This window comes from Wasmannia auropunctata, unplaced genomic scaffold (assembly GCF_000956235.1).
Source record: "Wasmannia auropunctata unplaced genomic scaffold, wasmannia.A_1.0 LD336085.1, whole genome shotgun sequence".
Classification (NCBI taxonomy): domain Eukaryota; kingdom Metazoa; phylum Arthropoda; class Insecta; order Hymenoptera; family Formicidae; genus Wasmannia; species Wasmannia auropunctata.
In genome coordinates, this window is record NW_012026805.1 from 1,774,632 (window position 1) to 1,801,981 (window position 27,350).

Consider the following 27,350-nt stretch of genomic DNA (forward strand, 5'->3'; position numbering starts at 1 on the left):
CGTGTAGTGTGTGTGTGTGTGTGTGTGTGTGTGTGTGTGTGTGTGTGTGTGTGTGTGTGTGTGTGTGTGTGTGTGTGTGTGTGTGTGTGTGTGTGTGTGTGTGTGTAATTGATTTTAATTTTAAAGTGTTCAATATGCTTCATCGACATTTTACATAAATATAATATTTAATGGTGATTAGTATTTTATATGTTATATATAAATACTTATGCAAAATGTCGATGAAGGATATTGAATACTTTAAAATTAGAATCTATTTTAGTAGAATCTGTTTGAAGTTAATTGCAAAGTAAGATCAGGAATATAGATTGACGTAAAAGCTTTATATCGTTTATATCGTAACGAAAAAACAACTACATAATTCGAAGTATCAAAATGAAACGTAAGCATAAGTTTTTAATCACCTTATAATTATAACGTAAACTCCATCGAAAATCTTTTGCAAAGTACTAAAAATATTTTTATCAACAAAAATGTTAACATTTAACGCTACTTTATCAAATTCCTCATCGAGATAAATAAGTATGAACGATAGATTTTAGAAATAGAAATTGAGTTTAGGAAGATGGATATAACTTCTATGTTCGTTCTATTTCAAGAAAAGTTTGATAGAATTTCAATTGGCAAAATGTTGAAACTTTGAAAATTACAAACGAAAAATGAGTTCCGGCATCAGAAATAGATATCAATTCAATGCGCAGCCTTTCCCCGGTTTATTTTATCGAGCACGTTACGAGAAATTCTCTCTCTTTCTCTTCGACGATCAAAGGCGCGCTCGAGATTTTCCGGCCTCCCGATCGTTCGGCCGCGTGTTGCCGCGACGCGTGCAAAAAGGGCCCGCTAACATCTGTACGGCGGCGTGTCTCGCGTGTTGTTCACCTGCGAAAATGTTCGCGCGGGTGCGTGCGAAGGAGCAGTTCGGTATCAAGCCCGAACTCGAGGAGAGGAGTCCGTGGGTCGCAGGTGGGTACGACGGCCCCTCGTAGAATGTTTGCGGGCGCGGGACGGGTAGGCCTCCTCCCGCCCGTCCTCCCTCCCACTCCTCCTCTCCTTCTTGTACCCTGGTTGAGAACGAAATATCGCGGGATGAGAGGTGAGGGACCAGAGCGGGCGAGGAGTTCGCGAGGAGGTATACAGGGCGGGAGAGAGAGAAGGAGAGGAGTTAGAGCGCGGCTTGTACCCGCGGATGATCCCCAGGTTGAGTCGCGCTGAGTTCAATGTCCTGTCGGGCAGCGCACCCGAGAGCCGAGGCAGGCAGGCGAGCAGCCACCAGACCTCTCCACCACACGTACACGTGTACACGGCCGCGCACACGTTTCCGCGAGATCGCACACGGCCGCGCGCTCCGCCGTTACGTACGCCGCGCGCAAATATACGGGGTGTCCCGGCACGTAGCTGACGGTACGTAGGTACTTGAACGAGGAAAATTCTGAGGGCTCGATGCGGAGAGAATGCAGACCGCTTCGGTATCCCGAATAACGACGTGCTCTGTTAAAATTGCGAGCTGTGTGAGAAAACGAAGGGTTTCGCGAGGTTGAACTTTGCAGCGCGGAGCGAACGAAGAAAACTCGTAGTTTGGGTCATTTTCTTCTCGAGACACGAATTATCCAACTGCTCCAAGTGCTCGAAGTCGCGAGGATGCGAGGAAACGTGGGGAAACGCAATTAAATAACGGCAATTAAAGAATCCAAATTTTTCTACTTGTATTCGAGAGAAAGAAGCCCGACTTCTGAGGCACATTGTATACGCGAACACGAAGTGCGCTAGTCGGCTCGCCGCAGTTTGCTTTACGCGAACTAGCCGTAGGTACTGTTACTTCTGCGACGGAGCCCTTCGGGGTTCCCTTTCCCTCCTGCGCCTGCCGTCCACACGATGTTCCTTTCCTCGCAGATCCTCACGGCTGAGGAAGTCACCGACGGTCACGCGATTATTCGGAACTTGTTTTCGGAAGACGATTACGACAGTTTGGCGAAATCGTTTTTTTTTCTAGTCTTCAAAGGGTGGCGATCGAAAAGGAAAGAAAAAAACTCGAAGAAAACAATATCTCTCGAATATTTGATACTTTGGTAAAGTAACTTCATATTTATTTATAAACATGAAATATCGAAAGTGTAATAGAATTCAAGCGTATACAATACATATTAGAATTTATAAAAAATCCTAGCATTTATTCCTTTTCTGGTACAAAAAAAAATCTTATGCAATTTTAAGAATCTACGATTCTCTGGTAAAAAAGTAATGCTTAAACTTTTGAATTAGTAATACTTGAAATGAAAAATAACGCTTAAACTTTTGAATTAATATTTTTATACTAATTAAACACATAAAACCAATTTTTAATCTTCTCTCAAGATTTTTTTTCAAGATCTCGAGTTATAAAAGTTTAATCTTATTACATATTACTTAAAAATCGCATAACAAAAATAACACATTTGGGATTTTTCTTTCGATCGCGACATTAAAAAATCAAGCGACCTATTTAAATTTGCATACACGGGAAGTTTTTCGAGTTATTAGTAAATCTCAGCGAAAGAGAAGGAGAGAGGGAGAGAGAGAGAGAGAGAGAGAGAGAGAGAGAGAGAGAGAGAGAGGTGGCTGTGAATTTCGCCTCTATGCTCCAAACACTTGAGGTAATTGAACGAATCAAGTAATAAAGTGTCGACGACGAGGAGAGGCCACGTTTGGAAGGCGAGTTAGTCGGGATTCCAGCGGCGAATCTTTCCCGGCCTTTCTCGCGACCGAAGAAAGGAGAAATCACTCTTACCCTGGGAAGGAAGGTCGGATGGAACGCGCGAGCGCGAGCGTGAACGCGAGTGCGCGGGGAAAAAAGTCGTTCATACTCTCCGGCGCGGCTCTGCGATCTATCGGTTCCAGATCCCCAATGTCGATCGAGCGGGCGTGGCCTAAGAGAATCGTGTCTCTAATCTTCGTTATGACGTTACGCTGGCCGCTCTACACATGCTCTACACACGAGAATCCCGCGACGTGTGTGCTCCGCGCGAGGACGCGCTTTGCCCTAATTGACGAGTAATCTTGTTTTACGGCCGGTTCCATTAAGCCGGCTTTACGCGATCCGGTAAACTGTAATTATCGCACGAGCCCGATCCTATAAGATGCTGGGAGCGGAACCGCCGCGCCGGGAAGTGCAACCTTCGCGAATAATCTCGGCCGAACGTCTATCGATTTTAACGGCTTCGTCGACTTTTTTGCCGTTGTATTTTTAGCAGAATGTATAAATATAACAAAACATATATAATGTAAATACGAAGCATATTTCAAGTCCGGATCTTTTATTTTAAATTTTTCTGTGTATTTTGACACTATCTTTGTTTTAACTAATGTGACATGTTACAAGAAATTCGATAAAAATAAGAAGAAATAACATTTCGCGATTAGTTTTTGGCAAGAATAACGAATAGAATAGTAATCGAGACACACCAATATTGCACATATTAAAGCTTTAAATCTCTTGAACTGGCAGTTCTCAAAGTTCTAAGATCTATGTTTAGAAATAATAGTGAAAGATTCAATGATGAACAAACAAGAGTTTCAGTGAACTATATATATACAAACTCGAATCTGCTCGCGTTCTTGCATGCCCGGGACTGTGGTCGGAGCGTAAAACCGATCGCGGTACTGCAGAATTTTAAAGGAGCGAGAGCGCCGCTTGCCGATTCGGCGTACTCGATAGTCATCTGTTACGTTACGTTGGGATAGGTCGGCACGGCGCGGCGGCGGCGGCAGCGGGTACGTTGGTGCACACGGAACATGGTGCCGAGAAATTGGATCGTCCATTCTACCGGGTGGCGCGCGCGGAGCCAGGGACTTAGGCAACAGCGATCCGCGATCGTATCGCGGGCGCGCGTACGCGGAAACCGGAAGGTTTCGCGGCGGACTCCCCGAAGCTTGATGAGCCGAGACCGCGCGTTCACGCCGCGGGAGCTCGCAGGAACTTGCGAGGAAATGGAAAAAAAAGAGAGTACTGGTAGTAGTAGTAAATAGAAAGAGTGAGGGAGGGGGGAGATGTGCGTGGAGAGTACAGGAAAAACGCGTGCGCTCTCGTGCGGCGGCGGCGGCGGCGTCGCGCCGCGACGCGCGTAAATGTTGCGCAATGCCGCGCGAGAGAGAATCGCGCGGAGAAAACATCGACGAGAATTCCGTTACTCGAGGCGAACGGCGGCCGCCGCCGTCGTTGCTTCGCCCGTCGTGTTTGTGCCACGAGCGAGAGTATGCGCGTGCATATGTGCGTGTGCACGCGTGTTATACGTATGTATGTGATATGTATGTATGCACGTATGTATGTGCGCGTGTACATACGTTCGTTCCTCGCGGTCGGGTCTCTGCCGTTAGAGAGCGAAATTCGCTTCCGGAGCTGAGATACCTAGAAGAATCTCCATTTCTCCTTATCGCGACGATGTTGTCATCCTCTCGTCGTTCTGACGGGTTTCGCCTGTGTCGCGAAGCATATGTGTGTCACGTTGCGATAGGTCGGGGAGGTCGCGAACGAAATATATATACGTACGGGGAATGGTCTATTCGAGGTCCTCCTCCAGAATTTCGCGAATGGACGCGAATATACTCGCGAGGACTGGGATGCCGATTTCCGCGAAGCGCCTTGGCTCCGCGGATTGAAGATATTTCGTAGGAGTTTCTAGTCTATGATTCCTAAAGTTTCGTTTTTCCCTTTTCTCTTCTCTTCTTGCCTCTCTTCTTCTCATTTCTTTTCTCTCTTCATCGATATTTAATTTTGGAAGAATCCGAAAAGAAGGGATTTACGATGCACATTATGTTTTTTTTTTTAATTACGTTTACAAACATCGATCCTCAAGTCCACGATATACTACGCGATCGAGGATTGCGAATTGGAGATTAGAATTTGAGTCAGATAATTTTAATTTTATAATTCGTTTTGTTCTGATTGATCGAATTCTAATCTTCAATTCGCATTCCACGATCTCCAACGCGTAGTGTAATACGAGCTTAAAAGTCGATGACGACTTCGTGAAATCCAGAATTCATAGGTACTCAAAGTGTAACTAAACATCATACACGGGATCGTAAACCAACACGAACTTTAAGCCTTGTGACCATTATGTTAGAAATTCTCGCTTTGAGATCTTGGACGGAGAAAGAATTGATCAATCGCATTGGTCAAGTGGCCGAATTGTTCAAATGTGTTTTGTAAATTCCTTTTCCGTCGGAGATCTCGAAGCGATTTTATAGGATTGTGAACACAAAGTTCAAGTAAGTAATATCGAACGATCATCCGTACTTCGCGTATGTGGACGTCAAAAATCGATATTTTCCAAGATTTAGAATTATTGTACACATGTACAAAATTGGCGCTTCTAATGAATCGCGGGGCATCTCTGACCACACGCGCGCACTCGCTCGCTGCCCGCGTCGCGGCCGGTCGCGTTCTCGTTCGCCGGCGCGTGTCCACAATTGGGAAAAATCGCGGTTCCGTCGGAACGTGTTCGAGGGCCGACGCCGGCCTGGAGAGGTTCGCAGCAGCGAGGTCGATGTCCGGGCGCAACAAGTGCGCTCGAGACTCTCTCTCGCTCTCGCCTCCTGTCTTTCTCTTTCTGGACGCGTTCGCGATCGGCTTCGATAACGCCGCGCGACTTTCGACGGCGGCGGTAGCGGTGGCGACGACGATGACGATGACGGCGGCGGCGGCGGCGGTGGTGGTGGCGGTGGCCAGCTCTTTCGCCGATCGCGAAGCGTCGACCTCCGAAATACGCTCCCGAGACACGCGCCTCGCGTCGCGGCGCTCGCTCTCTCGCTCGCTCGCTCGTGCACGGATTTAGAGACGGCCGTAACGAGAGCGCCGGAAGCCGAACGACCTTTTTGAGGTTGCGCCGCGGCGCGCCAAGTTTTCGCTCCAGAGGGGGAGAGAGAGAACGAGAGAAAGAGAGAGAAGGAGAAGCTAAGCCAGTCCGGCGAGTAGTGACGCTCAAGTGTGATCAAGTATCGATCTTTTATGGATGAATAGATACTGTATACGTCACAATTGTTCGTTTTTTTTATAAGCTTTTAGGTGGTTGTATTAATAAAAAAAATGAACAATAGTAATCATATTGAAAAAGGATGTAATATATAATAATTATAGGTTTCTTACTGAGAGAGAAATCATATTATGTAAATGAAACGATTTTAAAATTATATGATTTTGCAAAATTTCTTAAAATTATGCAATTTTTGAACGTCCTATTTGAAGATTTTTACAGAAGATATTTCAAATTGTAATACTTGAATAGATCAATTTAAAGTATACACCAAATATTAGAAACTTCGCAGTAATCAAGTTTTTATGAATCTTTTGACGCGTTGTATTTGAAAAATCAGCAGACCTAATATACATGGAACAAGTATATAAATGTTTCCACCATATTAAAGTGGTTTTTCGACAACTGATAATCGAAGCGCTATCTCTCAACTAAAAACTATCTTAAAAATCCACACTCTTGAAAAAAAAAAACGGAGAGCTACGGGGGTCTTATATACTAAACTTTTAAGGTGGTTTATCGCTCAACTCGATAATGTGACGTCACATAAACGTCACACAATCGCATATGTAAGTCTATGCAAAATGTTTTTATTGAATTACGCTCGTTTTTACGGAATTATTAGTCTTATGGAGGGACTAACTTTTGACTGGGACTTGCACGATAAAACCACCTTAAAATAATAAGTCCCGACGAAAGAATTTACAAGGCGATAAGTTCGGAAACGAGATTCCTCTCCGATGTCAAAAGGATAAGAGATATCGATATTCGAATGCAGTACCTATCAAGTGTATTATCACGAGCGTCCCTTAGACCGCGCCGCGGCGCGGAGCCTCGGGTTGAGCGCAAGAGGTCGACGTCCGGGCGCGCAACAAGTGCCGCACTACGTACACGTATACACAGATCGCTACCTATCCCCTCCCCGCTGGGCGCGCGCACGTACACGAGGCTCGGCTTCTGCCTCGCTCGCTCGCACACAATCGCACACGACCACCGCGACGGCGGCGGCGGGCTCGCGGCTCGCCTCTCCGCCCCCTTGAGGGAGGCATCCCTCCGTCACTGTCCCCCTGTCGCTCGCTTCCTTTGCTTCTCTTTGCGCCACCTCGGCCGAGTGAGGAAGGAAGAGAAACACACGGGGGACGGACGGAGCGAGAGACACACACGAACACATGGGCGACACACGCGCGCGGACGAGCGGGGCGAGGGCGCGCTTTCGGTGGAACTGATGGAAGAGAGCGAGAGAGAGAGAGATGGGGGGGAACGCGTGACCGTGCTCCACCGCGCGCGCAACCACGCATCGTCGTACGTCGGTAAATATAAAACTGCACTGGGTCAGGGATCCGTGATTTATCGGCTGCCTCGTGTAATTGGCCGCCGGCCAATAGATACATACTCCCCCGGTTGCGAGAGAGAGAGAGAGAGAGAGAGAGAGAGAGAGAGAGAGAGAACGGGGCGGGAAATGGAGAAACGAATCTAGCGTTTTCACCTCCTCCTCGTCACCCTTCTCCAGTTTTCGTACACTGGCTACTTATTCCTACGCAATGAACTCGATCGGATTCCTTCAGTCTCCGAAATCGGGTCTGACTTGTTCAGAATTCTAGCGACGAGGAAAATGCCTTATTTTGCGCGCGTATAGCGTGAATAGCGTGCCGCATATAGCAGCATTTTTATAAGGCAAGTTGAGACAGCTAATTGACAATAAATCGCATTTTCTTTCTTTCATTTTTGTCTGATCGTTGTAAGTGCCGCCATGGCGTCGCGAGATTTTACGATCGCACGTTGTTGAACATTGAGAATCTAAGTTTGCTTCCTTCTTTTTCAAAGTGTTACAATTCACAGTCTTTAGCGAAATAGCAGCAAGACTTTGATTTTTGTTAGACGAATTAGTTTCCAAAATCTTTACTAGATGTGAATTAGGTTCCAACTTTAAACTTTCTTTAAAAATATTATCCCAAATTTTGAAAAAAAGTTTTTATGTAAAAATGATGCACATCGCGCTTTCCTCGATAAAACTTCGTTATTGATCCGATTGATGATTGCTTGAAACTTGCAAGGTCGCGACGAAACTTTTGGAAGGTTGTCGGTCTGTCGCAACGATTTCGCACAATACTCGTGTATTGCACTAAAAAGCGAGGGAAGATTTATTTCTCTCTCTTCTTCCTCGAACAAAAGAGACAGAAAGAGTGTGTAGTCGCGACATTGTAAATATCACGTATATGTTCGCGCGAGGAAAAGATAACCGCGGAATAGGAAACAATGGGGAGCGACGGTCGGGGTCTCACCACGCGGGAACGGTTGACGCACACTTTCGCGGAGGTCAAATTCCACGCGCGGCTAATGCCGGTCGCGAGCTGCAGGCTGAGCTTCAGCCGCTGTTGCAGTCGCGGCGACCTTCGTGGTATTTGTCAGGCCGTAAATAAAGTGTCGGTATCTGGAATACAAGAGCGGCGCGCGAGATGACGCGTCTGATAGATTGTCCGACGAAATCTAACGTCGAACTCGCGCGAATCTCTCGATCGTTTACGATTATCCGACTACGAGTTTTGCGTGCAGTATGTTCCGCGGGTGTTCCGCGCAACTTGTTCAACTTGAAAGTCAGATTCTCTGTATGAAAGCAATTCTCTCCTAGATGAAGATAACGAAGAATATGATAATTAAACTATTTTGCTAATCCGGGAATAGACACCTAGTTTCTTGCATAAACACATAAGATATTCGTAGTCTGTTCTTGTTTCAAGTCTGTCTTAAGTAATGTCTTAAGATGTTAATATGTTTCCGTGATAGGTTTATAACATCTTAAGACTGTACTTGAGAAGGTCTTAGATACGAGAACAGACTATGAATACCAGCTCTAGAGTTTTTTTTGCGTCTCAAATAAAAAGTATTATTAATTACATATTGTATCATGTATCATTGATCTGCAATTTATTTAACATTTGAGATCATTATATAATATATATCCTTACAAAAATCCAATTTAATACTTAAAATTACTTGTTTTGAATATTAAAAGCATTATTGTCCTTTTAATATTTAAAATAATTATTAAAATAAATGTTATAGCATTTCTTGCTATTAAAATAAATAATTAACTACTCTACCTTCCAATATTACATTTTCTGTATAAAGATATATATCAATACTTTCAACAAACAATATTTTCTTAAAAAAATAAAGAGAAATTTACAAAATAGATATAGATTCTCGATCATTAAAGAAAGCGTAAAGAAAACTATTATACTAATTGCGAGTTTCATTTTCTCGTTGCTGAGATGTAAAATCACTTTAAGTGATTAATCCCCGGGTTAAATATGAATATAAAATTCGATTAGATATAGTAACCTTATTTCTGCATTTGCTTTGCCGATGCGTCAAAAAATAATTAATGCGAATTAATTAATTAAGAATTTATAGAGGCAGGAGAGAAACTTCCGGGTGCGCCATTGTTCCTCCTCACCGAGCGCCGACAATTCCGCGTTGAAATTCGATACTACGACGTCACTCATGAATGAAGTTTCCCCCACGTGGACCGCGAAACTGCATGCGATCGCCATCTCTCGCGAGGCGTGCGAAAGCTGCGTGTAAACATTGAGGACATCGTGCTGTCCCTCTCCTTCTCCTTACCTTGATGCGATAAAAATCTCCGCCTCGAGGATTCCGGCACGTCCGATTTATCACTCTGAAAATACACGAACCGCGAATCTTAGTTCTGCGCTGCACTCTCACCGAGATCTGGAATGCCGATTACTCTAGTCTCCCGTTACAATGAAATTTCACGAGATTTCAATTCCGCGTATCTCTCTTATTACTCGATTCAGGAAATCTCGTTTTAAATAGCGCTAATTTGCTAGTCGCGAATTATATATGCATTCTTATATTAATACGTAAATTCTAATTCTAATCTCCGAAATTCCAATTTTTTTTTCTAATTAATATTTTTTATGAATTTCCAAGAATCTTGGAATGTACATATAGTTTAGAAAGGTATTCTGGGCAGATTAAATTTGGCTGAACGGCGCAACGATATTGTTCGTAGATTCTAAATATCACCTTAAAATTTGAATATTTTAAAATTCGTTATAATCTTCTCTTAAAAACTTCAGTTTTTAAATCTAGATCTCAGATCTGAAAGAGCCGAGCTCGAACCAGCTCGAACTACCGAGTCAAGTCAGGTTATGTTAGGTTAGGTTGTACATGTTCTGATATTTCGTGCAGCTTCTATGCTTGCGACCCTAATAATTTTCACGATCTTGAACTTGTACGATTTGACGCATTCAATGAATTCTTTCTTGCCATTTTGTATTTGTACATTTAGAAACTAGCGCGTAATGAGAGCACATGGCGTTGCGCGATACGCACTTTCGTCGATGGTTTGATGCCTTTCAGAATGGACTCGAATTTCGCGATATTGTCGTAGATCGGCACGGAGGACGCCAATTGCACTTTGGGCGAATATAACGCCTTCAACGGATCGAATTTCTCGCTGCCCGCGTCCAAACTCTCGTCCGACGTTCCACTGTTCTCATCTGCCATTGACAAGTCTATTCGTTTCACGTGTATGTACCTTTTGCACCAAACATACACTAATTCATACTACTGACTTGTTCTTTTGAACTGAACTGTGTCGGAATTTATATACTTAAAATAAAATTGCCATCCACGATTATGTTTTGGAAAGAAAAGAACGAAAAAAGAGTGCAGACTCAATGCTGAAAAGAACGAGCCATTGATGATAACACCGCAACAAACTCCACGTGCGTCGTAAAGCGCAGTCGCACTTTCGGCACCAGTGTTATCGAGGAGCAGCTGACAGCGCAAGACAGCCGCTAAGCGCGGGAAAAGTTTAAAATGAAGCCAATTTCAGATGATTTATAATTCGCGTCCGACTCAGGATAGCATTCCACTTATTATATATAATTTTATTATCCTGCTTTGTTATCCTAATATATGTGTATAATATTTTAATATTGTTTGCTTCAAAAGTGACACTAAAAAAACGTGATTTTTTGAGTTGTTATCATTGAATAAATATCTTATTAATCTTTGTGTTGTCTTATCAATCATCAAATATATTTGGGAAATTTAATTTTTTTAAATTGTCATTTTTGAAGCAAAGCGACAATATATGTTTTAATTTTTATTGAAAGAATCAAAAATTTTGATTCTTCTAATAGTATTTTTTGCGTTGTACATAATAAAGCTATTAAATCATTATTATCTGGGGATGGTTTAAACGATCGAATTTCGAGAAAATTTTGCGCGAGACGCGCACATTCGCGCCACGTCCTCGATCGGAAACGTTGATTACAGTTCGGTAATCAATCACGGCACGGTATTAGTTGTTAGACAGGAGAGGAGGATGTTAACCTCTACCTGTGGAAACTTTCTTTCGCGGTTGCGAGTTACGTAAAAGCATCGCCGGGCCGGGCATAGAAGCTGCATAGAAACGCAGTGGCAGCGGCGGTGGCGGCGACGACGGCGGCGGCGGCGTGGCGGGAGAGCGCGAGGTTACGCGCACAGGAAGTGAAACAGCGCTACGCGAAGCCAGAAAGAAAGTTCTCGCTCGGTGTTTTCACTTTCATGGAAATTGCCCGCGCCCCTCTTTCTCTACGCGATGGCATTACGCGAATTAGTCACGAATCATCAGCGTTGCTCGTCGCGCGCGGACGAGCTGCCTCGCAAGGCTATCGATCTACTTCCTCTTCAGAACGGAAATGTTTTTTTTTTTTTTAAAAAGATTCTTTCTTGGTAAACATTTCTATTTTCTATTCATTTGTATGTCTCATTACATGGTTGAAAAATTTATGTCCAAGATTTATAGATGTGTTCTTCATCGAATTTTGCGACAACTGGGTAGCTCGTCTTTGCGTTTAAATATACTCAAAGCAAAGAATTAAATACATAAAATGAGTAGTCATTTCAAGACTCTGACAGTAATACATGCAAAATAAAAATGATTCCATTTATTCCGATTTCTCTATCAATGTGTAGATTGTCTTTAATCTCAGTTTACTTCTTATGTTTTTCTAAGAATTAGGTAAAGTTGAAAAAACTGAGATTAAAGTTATTCTCTACATTGGTAAAAAAAATAGATTAGAATAATGTCTATATTTTTAGAAAATAATTTAATAATGAATGTTTTTTTTTGGTGTACTGAACTAAAATTATTAGGTATAGATTGTAATAATAAATTCGCGAATGTAGATAGATCAATTCGAATTATGCACGGCATCAATCTTTGAATGTCGTCGTTAAAATTTTAATTAAATTTAAACATTGCGATTTACAAATTATAATTCTCTCTCTCTCTCTCTCTATATATATATATATATATATATATGTGTATATATAAATCAAGGAGCACGCATGCATGAAAGGAAAAAGGGAGAGAGAGAGAGAGAGAGAGAGAGGGAGAAAGAGAGGGATTTTTTAATATTTTCCGCGTATAATATTACGTGCTGTATAAGCTCATGCGGGTACACACGGACACGCAAGAGAAAGTAACATTGTAATCAAGCTGCGTTTTAGCCGAGTTCAAATTAGAATTCAAACGAAAGTGCGAACGTGCAGTGCGATGCACCGGAAGTTGTTGCGAGATAAAGAGATCCCGTTTCGCGCTTAATTAACCGTTTCGTCGCTTATCTCAATTTATTAACGGAGAAATTAGAAGCGTTTACACGAGCCGCATCGACATTGCGTGCCCGTCATGTATATTTCTGATATGCGTTTCGATCTCTCGTGAATGAAGGAAGACTGCCCTCGCACGTTTGCGTCACGCGCGGAAAATCATTTTGAGTTTGGTGTTAATCACGTGTATTTTTATGATGCGCACACAATCTCTGATCGTGAATTCTGCTTTCAGGTGAACAATAGCGTGTAGAAAAGAAGGAAGTACCGAGTCAACTGGGTGCGGCATAGGCGGGAGGCGAAAGAGGCAGGGAAGTCTCGGAGGTGGTTAGATGTTAGAAGGCGCGGGGGTGGCTAAAGTGGCCCCGCCGCTAGGTACGGGTCCCGATGCCGGTCCCCGTATCGCAAACACCCACACTAACCTCCACCCTCGTGCCCAAGGAGGAATCAAACATGCCCTTCATAGACGACGAGTTATTTTGGTACTCTGACAATGATGGAAAGATGGATTTAACCCAGTGCCTTCAGGTGAGTAACCAGTAGACCGGATTTAGAATTTGCATTTTAGAATTTGAGATTCAAAAAGATTTCGGTAATAATATTCATGAAGTTTGATAGTAGAGGTGTGCGAATAGTTCGAAGCACAGTAGATTCGATTCGAGTTCGTTTTTGAATCTGTAAGACTCGAAATCGAATAGTTCGAGAATTTTGAATCAACAATGTTTCGATTTCGAATCGATCGCCTATTTTATTTATAACTCCTGCGCGATCAATTATTCTTATCTAATAAATAAGTATTTTTGATGTATGTAATGTATCTATGTAGATTAATATATAAAATATTCGAAAGCATTCGAACTATTCGTGTATACACATATATTATTAATTACATATTTTCTAGTTCAAAATGTTACACAAGATCATGATCCTTTGTAATGAGATGTAAATCGAAAACAGGTCTTCAGTTTGTTTAAATTATTGCGTAAAATAATGTAATTCATAAATTTTGATATTTATTACGTTTAATTTAACATGTAATGTAAATCTGGGGCAATTTGATTCAGATTCGATTCGTATTCGAATTAAAGAGATTCGATTCGATTCAATTCGATTTCGATTCGACCATGCAAATGCTTGATTTGCACATCTCTACTTGATAGAATGTGCGATGATACTTATATATAGGTATTAGGAAAAAGATTTAGTGCCTTCAGCAAAGCATTTTTTAAACAGCACATTAAATATTTTGTGCTTTTAAAAAAATGTTTCAATTAAACAGTTTTGCTGAAGGTACTAAATCTTTTTGAACGAGTAAAGCGGAAAGTCTGAAGAGATTTGAAGCATGAAACTTGAGAAATTTAGAATTTGTTAATGTTAATTTATAAAATGTAAAACCTAAATTGCATAAAATATTCACACAAAAGAAATGATTTTGCTGAAAATACCTATCTCTAAATTTAGTTAAATACAAATCTAAAAATAAACTTTATTAGATTATCAAAATAGTTATGTAGAACATTCAAATTGGTTACTAGAATTTTAAAATTTTTTGCAATATTGCTCATCATGTTTGAGTTTTCTACATAATATTTTACTGTTTTAACAAAATTATTTTTAGATCTATTGCTAAATTTTTAGATACTTTAGCAGAATCGTTCTTATCATGCAGATGTGCAAAGTCTGTGATTTATTATAATCTTACCTATAATATATAGCAGCGAAATAATATTTTAAATCATAAGATAAGAAAATTAGTCGAATTTCTGTCTTTATCTTTGAATTTTTCATGTTTTCAGCAGAGCAACACAGGCCAGTCGGTAGAGTTTTCTACGATGGAGTTGAGTGCTCTGGTAGGAACGCCGACGGCATCGAACGTGCCGGCGGAGGAAGGCGCGGGTATGTCCGGTGTCACAGGGGAGGAACTTTTTGATCCCCTGGACTTCCTACGGGAACTCGAGGCAGAGGCCAGTCAACCCACCTCCACCACAACGCCTTGCTCCTACAAGAGGCAGAGGCACAACATCGCCGCCGCGAATCCTCTATTAGCAGGTGAATTGTGTACTGTGCGTCATCCATCGCAATATCTCTTTTTGCAATGTAGACTAATTGCTTCTTAATACGTGTCTAGAAAAATTAGCAGCGCCTTCGACGCAAGCGTCTCCAACTTCCATCCCTTACGCCTCAAGGGCGGAAATCAAGACGGAGAACATCCAACCTGAAACGAGTAAAGGTAAGTGGTAGAACTTGTTGAATTTTGTCTGTCCTGCTTTAACATGCGTCGATATAGTAGAAAATGTTGATGTATATACTGACTAAGCAAGCTAACTTCTTTACCGACATGGTTACATCGGCGATTGATAATGTGAATTCCGCGAATACTTCTGTACCGACTAATGCGTAGATGCTTTCTTTATCTTCGAGTGGTCAAATCGGTGCACATCTCGATCGGTCAAATCGCTTTCCGCGCGCATGTCGGGAATTTAAATCGCGCACCGCTGAAAGGAAAACCGGCCAAGGTCCCGCGAATCGCGAGCAGACATCCGCGTTGGCGATAATTGCGCGTGTGTGACTTCGCGTACAGTGACTTGAGAAAAAAAAGAATATGTGCACGCGTGTGTGCGCTCGGTGGCCCAATTCTTATAATTTACGGTCGTGTTTTACTGTGGCTTACGCGCGCGCGCGTGTGTGCGAACGCAATTTGCGCTCATTTCGCGACTTTGCTGACAAACGCAAAGATGTATCCGCAAAAATGGCGCTGTTATCAAACTGACGAAAATGTCTCAGCGAATCTTGCTCATACATACAAGTGTACAGTGACTTTATTTTCAAGCGATAACAATCTTTTGTCTAAATCGGCTATGTCAAATGATAAAAAAAACATTGCCGACAGAAGTGATATTTACATTAATTTTATCGGGAATTACAAAATAGAGCTTATAAATATCTTTTTAAATCCTTTAATTGTTGAATGTTTCGATAAATATGATTTTGATGCTATAGATATCAATTAAAAGACAAATATTTCTTAGCAACAACTTGAGTATACAATTGGTTGCACATTTAATTTAGAAAAATGCAACGATTAAAAAAGTAATTAATTAGATGTTAGAATTTATATCATTTTTTAACATTTAAAAATTTATAAATAAAATTTTAATTTTTTACGATATAATTTTTTTCTAAAAGTTTGTACTTATATGTTTCTGTACATCTTAATGAGCCTTATGAACATCAATTCACAGAGAATATGTATGCACGACAATTCAATTTGTAAATAAATAAATGTATATGAATTTGGATTAAACAAGGGTTCTGAAAACAAGGAAACCTGGATTCTATAAATTCTACAAAGAATACAGCTCTTGCAATTTCTAATCTTCTTAAACGCTAAATTATAAAGATCGAGAGATGAATGCTAAATTATAGATTTTATTGATTTTACAATTCATTTTAAAGCTTAGAAACATATATTAAATAGAATAACAACGCCGTAAGATATCTTAATGAAACTTAAGTACACAAGAAATCTAATGTTAAATATTTACAATTTCTTTTTCATTTAAGAATTTTTATCGTTTTGCACGCGGGACCTGGTAGCCGATTGGTCATTCAGATTTTTTGCAAGTCTATTTCGACGCGCGGGTTTTGTCGAACTTTTCGACGAGGCGGTGCCTTGCAATTTTGTCCTGACCGCAGGCCGCGACGAGTAATTACGAGCCGTTAGAACACGAATTGAAATGGGTGCTCATCGTTGTTCTTTTCACATTTTTAGAAAGCGGTTGGAAAGTGAGAAACGAAACTTTCTAACAAAACTATTACAAATACAGTTCGAAATCTTGCTTGCGCCCCAATGTTATATCAAATTCAAATCAAATTGCAATAAAGCTGGAATCTACGAAAGCGGCAACACCATTGCTTTTCGCGGTAATAGCAATTTTCTCCACACGGAAAGAACAATTTTGCTAGATCCAGATTTGAAAATAATTTTTGTTTAATAATCAAAATAATTTTGTGCAAAGGTCAAAATGATTGCTAGTCATTAGTATATCAAAATATAGTTTTATAGTAATGCTTATCAGTTTTAATATTCAAACAAATTATTTTGATGATTCAACAAAAAATTATTTTCAGATCTGTATTTAGCAAAATTTTTAGACCTTTCAACAAAATCATTTTTTCCAAAATGATTGCATGAAAACCGAAGTTGAATGCTTGATCGTTTATATTTTCTTTTCATAGAAAGAAAAATAGGGAAAGAAAGAAAAGAAAGATTCTTTCTTTCAATAAATACTATAAAATTTTATGCTATAAAAAAAATTATATTATATTATGATAACAACAACATACATTGATTCTTATATATTTTACGGAAATTACATTGTCGAAAAATCAATTTTATTTATAGCGGGTTGAATGAGATATTGATATCTATTATATATCACACGAAAAAATTCAAGAAACATTTCAAAGAACCGTTTAGAAAATTCTCGTTGCGAAAAGCAATATCGAATGCAGCATGATGCACTTCTGGAGCTCCAATTTGCATTTCTACCTTTATTAAAGTATCTATCCACAATTTACATTTTACGCGCGAGCCAGCTCATTTTAATCCTACTTGAAACTATGTTTCCAATTGGGACGCGCGAAAGCGGCGATTAATCGGATTTATTAAGGATGTCTCGTGTTATCCGACATATTTCGATCGCGATACCCGGTGAACTCGTTAGACGAGCAGGAGGAAAGCGAGCGTGTACGTGTGTACGCTAGTTTTCTGGCGTGCGTCTTCGATACACAAGCATCACTTTCACCGAGCACTCGGTGCGTAACGCACGCAAAAACGGGGTTTTTCGCGTCGCGCGCCGATACGCTGCCCGTTACACGCTCGATCGAGCTCGGTCGCGCGTCGCGCCGCTTCGTGTCGGACGGATTTTCATTTGCGAGCGCGTGCGTGCGATTTATTAACATGCGATTTCCGTCGTGTGTATCTCTCCGCGTGTCACCTTTTCCCCATCTCGACCGCCCCGGTGGTGGCGGCGAAGAAACTTGCAGCCACTGCCGGCGGTACGAGCGTCGCGCGCTCGTGAAAACAAAAGTAGGGCAGAAGAAAGTAATCTCGCGCGTTAAACGTCGGAACGCGAATAACTATATAATTCACTTTCGGCTCGTTCCGTCACGGGAGCGATCGTCGGTGCAACATGCGCGCATTTTTTCAGGCGACTTTCCCGATTTATTAGACTGCGATCGGGGCGAAACGGCTTCGTGTGTGCCCGCCGAACTCTTTTGGTCATCACGTACTCTCGTGTGATTTTGTTGTTTCGGCAGATCCTAGTCCCGTATTCCGAACTTTGCGTTACGTTTCGTAAATCCTGAATTTCTCAATCTCCGACTCGTCCTTTACGAAAGACTTGAATTTTAGATCTCGTTAATCCCCGATTCTACATTATTGTCTAGAGAAAGATCTTTCATACTTCGGGTTTGATTCCGCATTGCACGAAATCTTAGATTTACAATTTTTCGTTTCGGCTTTTATTATCGAACTCTTGATTCCGTGCGTGCTAACAAATTCCTAGATTTAATATCAAACTCAAATTCTTCCACAAATAGAGACCTTGTGTGTTTTTCTATTTTCTGTAGATATTAGACTTCGCGGACGCACCGAGGTCCGCGTATGGCGGAAGTCCGCCGAGATCCCCCGGATTCTATCGCCTACAAGATTCTGTCCCCCGATAAGGACCCCCCTGCGTGGATTCACAGGGAGGGATTCCGGGTTCCACCGATCCCGGGTAGCCTTCTCCGGATTTGGGATGCCGCGGATTCCCGGGGTCCCGAAAACGGCCCTCCGCGTCGCGCCCTCGCCGTCGGAAACGATCCGGGGAATGGAATTCGTCTCGATAACGCGCGCGCGACGCGCGACGCGCACAAGTGCATCCGTCCCCTTCCCCCCTCCTCTCTCTGCCTCCTTCGGCACGGGATTTCCCCTCTTCGTCCCTCGTCTTCTATATGGCCGCGGCTGCATCCAGCTGTCCTCCCGCCCGTTCGCTGCACTTGTCGCTATACCCTCGTTCCCTTGACCCTCCCCAAACACATAAATTCTCCCCCGCGTCCGCCCGCTCCCCCTCCTTCCGTCTGTCACTGCCCGGTCGGGGCTCCACGGAAATAGATCCGTGATCCCGCGCGCCGACTTTCTCCGCTTCCTCGCCTAAGCGCGAAGAGAGCAGCAGGTGCACCGCAAAGATATTGGCGCCGATGTATCTCCCACTGATGTTATCGTCTTTCGCGTGTCACTCGAGATGCAGTCGCCACGTGACCGATTAATCTCCTTCCCTTTTCGCGCGGAGAAAATCTTTCGTCCGACCTTTAATTAACATGGCAATAAAATTATGGTATACGATGTTTAAGACAATACTTAAATCTTATACTTAAAATAATTTAATATATACTACTCGGTCTATGCTGAATGAATTGTGACGATATTTTAATTAACATAGCTGTAGATTTTGTGATCGATGCGTTCATAAGTTCTCTTTGCTGAATAACACGAATTATTAAACGTTTGTTAGTATTGGCGAGCATTTGTTCGTCTTTCGCTTATCTTTCCTTTTTTTGCCGATTCGTCGAGAAAAAAGATGCGGAACGTTTGAAGAATTATTAATGAAGGCGGTCGATATTCGCCGCCTTGCTACTACGCTCGTAAATCAATTATTAGCTAAGGACTCGGCGCATTTACAGTAATCATAATATGTATATGCCTTTCCATTAATGAGTAATAAGAAATATACGTTTTTCCTTCTTCCCCCCTCCGTCGATGTTATCGGACGGCTCGGGCAGGAATTGTTCGATATTATATTTCCCAAGTATCACGCGCGTTAAGTAATCGCGTGGGAACGGACGGGGCGAGGATAAATTGCGAATCTGAGGGAGAGCACTACTATGTATAGTGTGGGTCTAAGTAATTCTATGTTAATTGCTCTCGCCCTCCCGCGCCTCGCGGCGAGCCACACTTTAAACGGCCCCTCCTGATCCGAGCCGATAACTCGTTTTCAAGCGATTCCACTCTCTGCCATTTCGACCTTTTACGCTTTTCTGGGTTTCGTCCGCGATGTTGTTGTTTTACACAGCTGCCCGCGCGCTCGTCGGTTGCGTGCAGCCAGCAAATCCCACGCGACGCTGCACTTGCCACACTTTTTCTGGAATTCGCGATGCGATGCAACTGCAACTTTCTTGCGAACTTTTACTAACATCGAGGAAAGGGGGGGAAAGGGAGATCCCTCATCTCGCGAACAGGGGCACATTCTTATAAAAACGTCTCGATTTATTTCGATACCAAACGCATTTTTCGCTGATTTATCTCCGACATCGAATAATTACGCAACATCAAACGAATATATTATATAAAAGTTGGTATGTGAAATAATAAATACAGCCTTGGCCAAAAGTATATTGGGCACCTATATTTTTTCATTTATCTGGAGTCAAGTCTGGAGTTCTTCTATCTGTATTGTTTCTTATTGATTTGCCGGCATTCTACATAAATTTAAAGGATTCTTGAAACAAGAGGTAATTCACAGCAAATACCATAAATCAATTTTTAAGTCAAAACTTTAAATAGTTAATAAGGTGTCTAATATCTTTGACCACTGTTGTATATTAACGATGGCTTGGTCATAAATCCTTGACCTGACGTATTGACTGGGTAAATTTGTTTAAATTATCATTCATCAGCAATTTAATAAAAATTTTTCCTTCGGTTATCATTAGACGCCGATATTAGATCTGTTCGCATTGCTTGTATTTTTGCACTCAGAGTCTTTGCTTTCTTTCTCTCTCTTTTTCTCTCTCTCTCTCTCTTTCTCTCTCTCCAACGCCTGAATATATATTTACTCTCGTTTTAAATATAAAAATTTTTGGAGTTTTCTAGCAACGCGAACAAGCCTACTGTAAATAGTGTTAACACTTTTCTTACTCATAGTTCATCAGAGTTGTTTTTTTTTTAAATTTATAGCGACTGTCGATGATCTGAAGCTGAACGAACGAAAGCCTCGGTAAATTTTAGATTTAAACGCTCTTAGGCTGCATCGCGGAGAGCGTTTTGCATTTTTCTCAATTATACTCGGACTCGGTAACTTTTCTTCTTTAAAGGGGAGAAAAAAAAGAAACTTCTAAATTCGAACGACACGCAACGGAGCGGCGCGTTACACGGAATCGCGTGTAACGAGTAGGGACTTCGAGGGATCCCGGGGCCGGTTGGGTAATCGGCTTCCTCGTATTGCCACACGCCGCGACGGTGCCACAAGGCGCACTTGTGTGTCTCTCTCTCCTTCTCCTCTCCTCTCTCTCCCCCCTCTTCCCCCTGGTCTCTCTTTTTCTCGCGTATCGTTTGAAAGTGAATTCAAGATGGCCACTTTAAGAGCCGGCGCGGCGAAGCCGCGCGGCGCTTACGCATTCGCGCGCGTACGTACGTGCGTGTGCGTGTGCGTGTGCGTGCGCGGTGATAGTGCACAGCCGCGTAACGAGAGTGTTGACATTTTCTACAATCAGGTCAGGGCCCCTTTGCCGAGTCCGCGCCGGTATTACCTGTAACCCTCCTTTAAAAGCGAATTCGCGGATGTAAACAACATTCTGCGGCAAAAACCGTTTCTCCTCTTTGTTCTCTCTCTCTCTCTCCTTCTTTTTTTCCTCTCCTTAATTTCGAATTAGCATCTTTGGAAAGGTCGTAATAATACGAATAATTGTTTTATTATCTACATGGAGAAAAATAATGTTGTATTAATAATATTAGTTGAGAGGCATCTAATTGAAAATAATTTTGTCAATTCAATCATTGCGGTATTCATGAAACAAATATGTCACACTCTTATTTTAATAAAATATTTATTAATACTAATATTGAATGAGCAAGATTATTTTTAAACTGCTGTTAATCCAATATCTTTTTTTTCTCATGTACGAACGAACTTGTTCTTTTGTCCTTTTTAACTTGTCTTTTATCAAGATGACAGACTTTACGTAGTGTATTCGTATTGTACATACATGCAGGTTACTTTGTCTCTCATTTTACTTTATCGCATCAAGATATAAACAACAAAAAAATACGACTAAGAAAAGATAATATTGTACGCCTGTCGTGTTTCCTGTTTACACAGAGTGGCATCACGGGACAGCACGGGCTGTGTAGTAGCGCCGCTACTCCAGTCGATCATAAAAACGTGCACGCAGGATAAAAGATAAAGCTGGCAGATTGCTAGATTGATAGAACTGTTAAGTTTGACGAAGCTCGAAGGCCATCCACTTAACAGGCCGCACAAGCGGACGGAACGCCGAGGAACCACCTGTTGAAAATCGGCCGCTTTCTGCGCGAACACCTCTCTCTCTCTCTCTCTCTCTCTCTCTCTCTCTGTCGCTATGGAAACTGGAACGCGCGCGGCAGTTTATTTCGAGTGATGATTTTTCATGCTGCAACAATTCTCGCCGCCCGACGCGACGTCTCCGCCGCCGCTGCCGCCGGTGCGCGCGTTGCGACAGATAACGTTTCTGCTCCCGTCGATGTCCCCGTCTATACACCGGCAATTTCGGTTAATCATTGTGTTGATCAAGCAGCGATTACGTAAAATGGGAGAACCAGCGGATGCTTACCGGTGGATCGCGGTAATATTAATGAGCCGCATTAAGGCTCATTTAGGTGGACAAACAACATTCAAATTATCTTCGCGTAAAACATTCGTGTTTTTTTAAGTCTCGAATTACGCGGTTCGATATGTGTACGCGACTCTGTTCGATACGCGATGATAAATTAAAAAGAAGATGTGCGCACATACACGGTTTTTTTTGTCAAGCATGCGAAGACATGCCTCTCATGCGTCGCACGAAGAATCGTCCTGTGTTAGCCCGCTTCAAAATTAACGGAGCGCGGGGTGAAAACGGGTCATCCGACACGTACGAAAACATCGCGGCCCGTGGTGTTTAGATCTCACCGCGTTGACGTCGACGAGCGGGTGCAAGCTTCGTCGGCGCGGCAGGGGTTGACAAAAAACTCTAAGATGGGGAGCGAACCCGACTGCAGTTAAGGCGCGTTAACAGAAACACGTGCAGAGCCCGCCGGCCCTCCCGTATCGTGATGTATCGCTTTTTAGGGAGTCGTACGCGTCGGTTTTTTAGGAGCCGGGATTGTTTACACTGTGGACTTCCTCGGCAGTTCTTCCCCTCTCTTTTTTTTCGGTGGCTGTCAAAGGCCGCGCCACCCCTTCCGGCGCACCCTTCGGGGAAATTCTTGAAGTCGGCGTAACCAGAATTTCTCTCTCTTTCTTTCTCTCTCGCCACTCGACGCGGAATCGAGCTCGAGTTTGAAAACAAAGTTCTGTTCGAAAGTTCGTGAGAAATGCTAATCGGACCGATAAGAGAGAAACATACTTATGTACACTTTCGCGTCGAGATACGTAAGTCTACCCTACGCACGTCTGCTCTATTTATCGTGCAAATAAGAAGCGCGAAATCGCAGTTGGTTCCGTGCGTCCGCGGCTCGCGAAGAGACGCGCGTTTCGGAATTTTATTGAGCTTATAGCACTTTTCGCGACAGCGTAGTCGCGCGTATAAGCAATCGGAAGAAATGTTAGTCGACCGATAAGAACGATATTTCCATCCCGCGTCGTGTCGCCGCCGCGACAACGACTCCGCTCTATTTATTACGCAAATAAAAAACTCCGCGAATCTTATCTCCGCGCGGCAAGGAAATGATGCGCCGAATTGGAGTTAAGTAATAATAACGCGCAATAATTAAGGCACTTATTCTTCACTTTGCGCGGAACGTCTCGGGCCGCGATAAACGTCATTCAATACAATTCGACTTCGACAATAACATTTCTTGTATAATTCCTTATTTACTAACAATAAATAAATCTTCTAATGCTCCAAATGCGAATGAATGATACATGTTTCCGAAAGAGATCTTATTTATTTCTTTCATCCCGGTAGAAGAAATCTCCTTTTTATTATATAAAAAAATTCTTTTTTTTTGTTTTGTACGTGATTTAATATTTTATCTTGCCTGTATTATTTATTGATCATATAAATAAGAAGGCACATCCCCCGGGCGAATCGTCGCGAGAGCGAAAACGCGCGCGCTGGCGGTCGCGGGGAACTCGAGTCGCATTTATCAGATCGCACGATGCCGAGAGAGAGAGAGATCGGGGGCTCTCGTTGCGGAAGTCTCCAAGGCTCGTCCATTGTGTCGATACCCGGCTTCCTTCCCTCTTTTTCGTTTTAAAAATAAAACTCGCGGTGCAGTCGACAATGCGTGCCGGTGCGCCTCGGTAATAATTAAGCCTCGAAGGACGCGCGGGCCGGTAACCTTAATTCCCACGAGCGGCGCGCACCGTATATATATAAATATATATATATACTCGTCGTCGTCGCCGTCGTACTCGTCTCTCTCTCGACTTCTGGCTGGCGTTTTCTCAGTAAAAATGCATTTCCGCGAGGCGGTCTCACCGGTTACTCGGCTCTTGCTTTTCACAGGGGAGAGAGACCATGCGTGGTACGCAGGGGCAGGAAACGGAAAGCGGGGCAGGGAGAGGAGGAAATTTGTTATGCCCAAGGACTAATTTCTCGGCTCTCTTCCCAGACGCGCACGTTACTTCAGAGGCTTTTATACGGGATGGGGGATCCCGAATCGCGGCGGGAACAGACATGCAAATCTGACCTTAATATCTCGGCACGTGCGGCGCGATCGATTATTTCAGTCAAATTTTTAGCTTCGTTAATCGATATGTAGGCAACAGAAAAATGATAATTATATAAGAAAAGAAACGGAATGCGTAGAAAAAGTCTAACTCGGGAATAATAAGTGAATATGAGGATATCTGAAGAACTGTAATAGATAAAGCTCAGTATTATACGTAGGAAAAAAGTAAATATCGGATTGCCAAAACTTGACCGAAAAATAAATATCGGGATTACCCCAAAACTCGATCGAATTGACCCAATTAATTGTGTTCAGTTCCAGTTCGTTAAGTCAGTTCATTAAATCCTATTTATCTAACTGGAAATTGAACGAGCATAGTGAAATAAAGTAGTAATAAAATAAGGCATGATAAAATATTGAAACTCACCGCGTGGATAGCGCTTTAAGAGCCTCCTTTATTCTCGGAGGTTTCCTATACGCCGGCGGGTAAACAGTTTCGCAAGAGTCGCGCGGCGCGAGATCGGGAATTTCCTTATACACACACGACTCACCGCGTGGAAAAGGTGCATATATGCATGCTCGGCCTGTGCCACGGAATTGGGTTATGGTTATAACAGTTGGAGCGAGCGAGCGAGCGCGATCGATCGATCCACAGTATAGATCGGTAGATCGCGATCCGAGAGGCGGTAGCAGGTGCTTTCATAAGCGCGCTTCCGCCGTCGTAACCGCAATTATTCGCTCTGTATCGCGATTATTCCTCACGATTATTCGTCCTGTATTTATCTCGATTAATATTTATTAACGCGGGCTGCGCTGGGAGATCAAAAATTACCTGTAAATTCATTGCGCGCCGCAGATAAGTCTTCTCTCTCTCTCGATCACAGATTTCTCGATAAATCTGAGATCCTACAGGCTCCTAAAAAATGCTTCTGGACGTACCGCTAACTTGAGTATTCGGGTTCATATATCTATATATATAATTCAAACTTCTCGTCAGTCTAGCGGTTGACGGCAAAGAAAAAAAGAAGAAATATATAACTTTTATTATTTATTTGTGCCGTTTCGCAATTCGGCGAGAGCTTCATTAAATTTTCAATCGCTCATCATATAACATGAAACGAAGCCCTCTCCCTCGCCCTTCTCCTCTTCGGCTCCTCTCGCGAAGTTTCGCCCTTCGACAGATTCGTTTTGGATATGAGGTGCGCGGCTTTCGCTACACCCCGTATAATGGCCTCACCGATTATTGACTTCGTCGCGGAATGTAGGTCAGGTGTGTACGACCGCCGCGAATTATCTTTCCTCCTCTCTCGATTTAATGTGCGGTTCGCGGCGCGGGCCGCGAGTCTAATAAGCAAGTCAATAAGCATTTCGATATTAATCCGTGGGGATTCGGAGACGCGGCATTATATCGCGATTTTCGACGACGAGGAGGGAAACGGGGAGAGGAGGGGAGACGGAGCGAGGGAAACGTGCGCACTCGATGACCCGGTAGCGGCTGGGAAATCCTGATAATCTTTTATGCGCCGATAATCCGCTTTTTTCTCCGATTCACCCCGACCGCAGTATGCTAATGATCAGGATTTTCCGCCGGCAGGTGCACGTATCATCTTCGAGTGTCACGTGTGAGCGCGCGATCCTTTTGCGCTTGTATCATTACGAATCCGCGATCCACGGGTCATTCTGGCGAGCTATATTGCTGACGGCAATGATGTCCATTGTTCAAATCGAGCTCTCACGCGGCCATTTTTAGCTCTTCAAATGCTCGAATGTCACTAAAGCAAAGTGCAATAGTTCCTATTGCGTATATATAAAATATAGACGTATACGATGAGACTGGACTTTTGTTGTTATTAGCTGCTGGGACAAAAAAAGAGAGGTCGTATAAAATTCAAAGAGCTAGTTATGTATCGCAATTGCGTATCGCCGTAACGACTCCATTCTGTGCTAATCCCGTCCAAATACCTCGCGCGATGCGCGCGATGTTTTCCTGCATCATTAATAAGATTATATTCTTCCACGCGTCTTTTTTTTCTTCCTCTTCTTCACGGGAAACGCAGTAGAGGTTTAATGGCGATATTAGACGAGATTAAAAATTGAGAGTTTTCCAACAAACTGCGAGATTTCTCTCGTGAGACGCGCGTCTGGCGTATATAGCAACGGAGAACGAGTTTCCATCCTCGGCGTCGTGGTGCATCTCCCCCTCACCCTTGGGAGAACACACATCCCGTATGAAGTCATGAAATTTTATAAAGCTCGCGTTTTTTCGCGAAGATGCGCGGCGAAAATTACGCCTCCGGGAGAGAGTGAGAATGAAGTAGAGAGAGAAAGAGGGAGAGAAAAAAAGTCTTGCGTACAAATTCGGCGAGATGACGAGAAGACATCAACGTGTGTATACATGCGTGTGCGTCGCGATTATACACGCGTGTGTGTCACGCGGTGTCACGCTCGCCGGGGGCGGTCATGCAGGGGAGAGAGAGAGAGAGAGAGCGCGAGAGAGAGGAAGGGAGGAAGGGAAGAAATACGTGTACGGCGGCAACGCAACAGTTTAGAGTGAGGTGTTACGTCAGTGAAAGTGTTATGCCGATGTGGGCCGAGGCTAACCTGTGGAGCCCTGTCTCCGCGCGCGTACGTGCGCCGCGCGCTTGTATAGGTATGTATACGCGCGGGATACACGAAACTCCCGTGTAACGTATGCAGGTACGTACCGACGGCCCCGCTCGGCCCCTCCCCCCTCGCCTCTCTCCTCCTTCCCTTCGACCCCGCCAATAATCGAGATCGGATCGGAATAGGAACACGCGCCGGAAGTCTCGGCGCTCGAGGAAATTCCTCGACTGCTCGAGTTATGCGAGTATAGCCGACGTGTTATCACAGTATAACCAGTAGGTCCACTCAGCGAAAAACTGAGTCTTCGCGCAGGTATCGCCGCGCAACTTTTGTTTTGGGTTGGATCCAATGAAATGCAAGACGATAGGAACGTACAATACATATGTGCAGACAATTTATAAGCAATTACATCAGAAATTTTCTTTAGTGATCAA

General features: G+C 43.0%; 2 protein-coding genes across 2 annotated transcripts in view; one reads left to right on the top strand and one right to left on the bottom strand.

The window, feature by feature from the left end:
• Positions 1–10,760, bottom strand: part of LOC105448481 (U7 snRNA-associated Sm-like protein LSm11) — a 26,208-nt gene extending 15,448 nt beyond the window's left edge. Inside the window, exons 1-2 of the mRNA XM_011687066.1 lie at positions 10,368–10,760; positions 9,633–9,687 (exon numbers count right to left, since the gene is read on the bottom strand). Coding sequence (XP_011685368.1) covers positions 9,633–9,687; positions 10,368–10,541 — 229 coding nt within the window. The 5' untranslated portion in view covers positions 10,542–10,760. The remainder of the gene's footprint in view (positions 1–9,632; positions 9,688–10,367) is intronic.
• Positions 10,761–12,961: 2,201 nt separating this feature from the next.
• Positions 12,962–27,350, top strand: part of LOC105448482 (ecdysone-induced protein 74EF) — a 136,833-nt gene continuing 122,444 nt past the window's right edge. Inside the window, exons 1-3 of the mRNA XM_011687067.1 lie at positions 12,962–13,163; positions 14,432–14,684; positions 14,764–14,865. Of these exons, the coding sequence (XP_011685369.1) occupies positions 13,023–13,163; positions 14,432–14,684; positions 14,764–14,865 (496 nt within the window). The 5' untranslated portion in view covers positions 12,962–13,022. The remainder of the gene's footprint in view (positions 13,164–14,431; positions 14,685–14,763; positions 14,866–27,350) is intronic.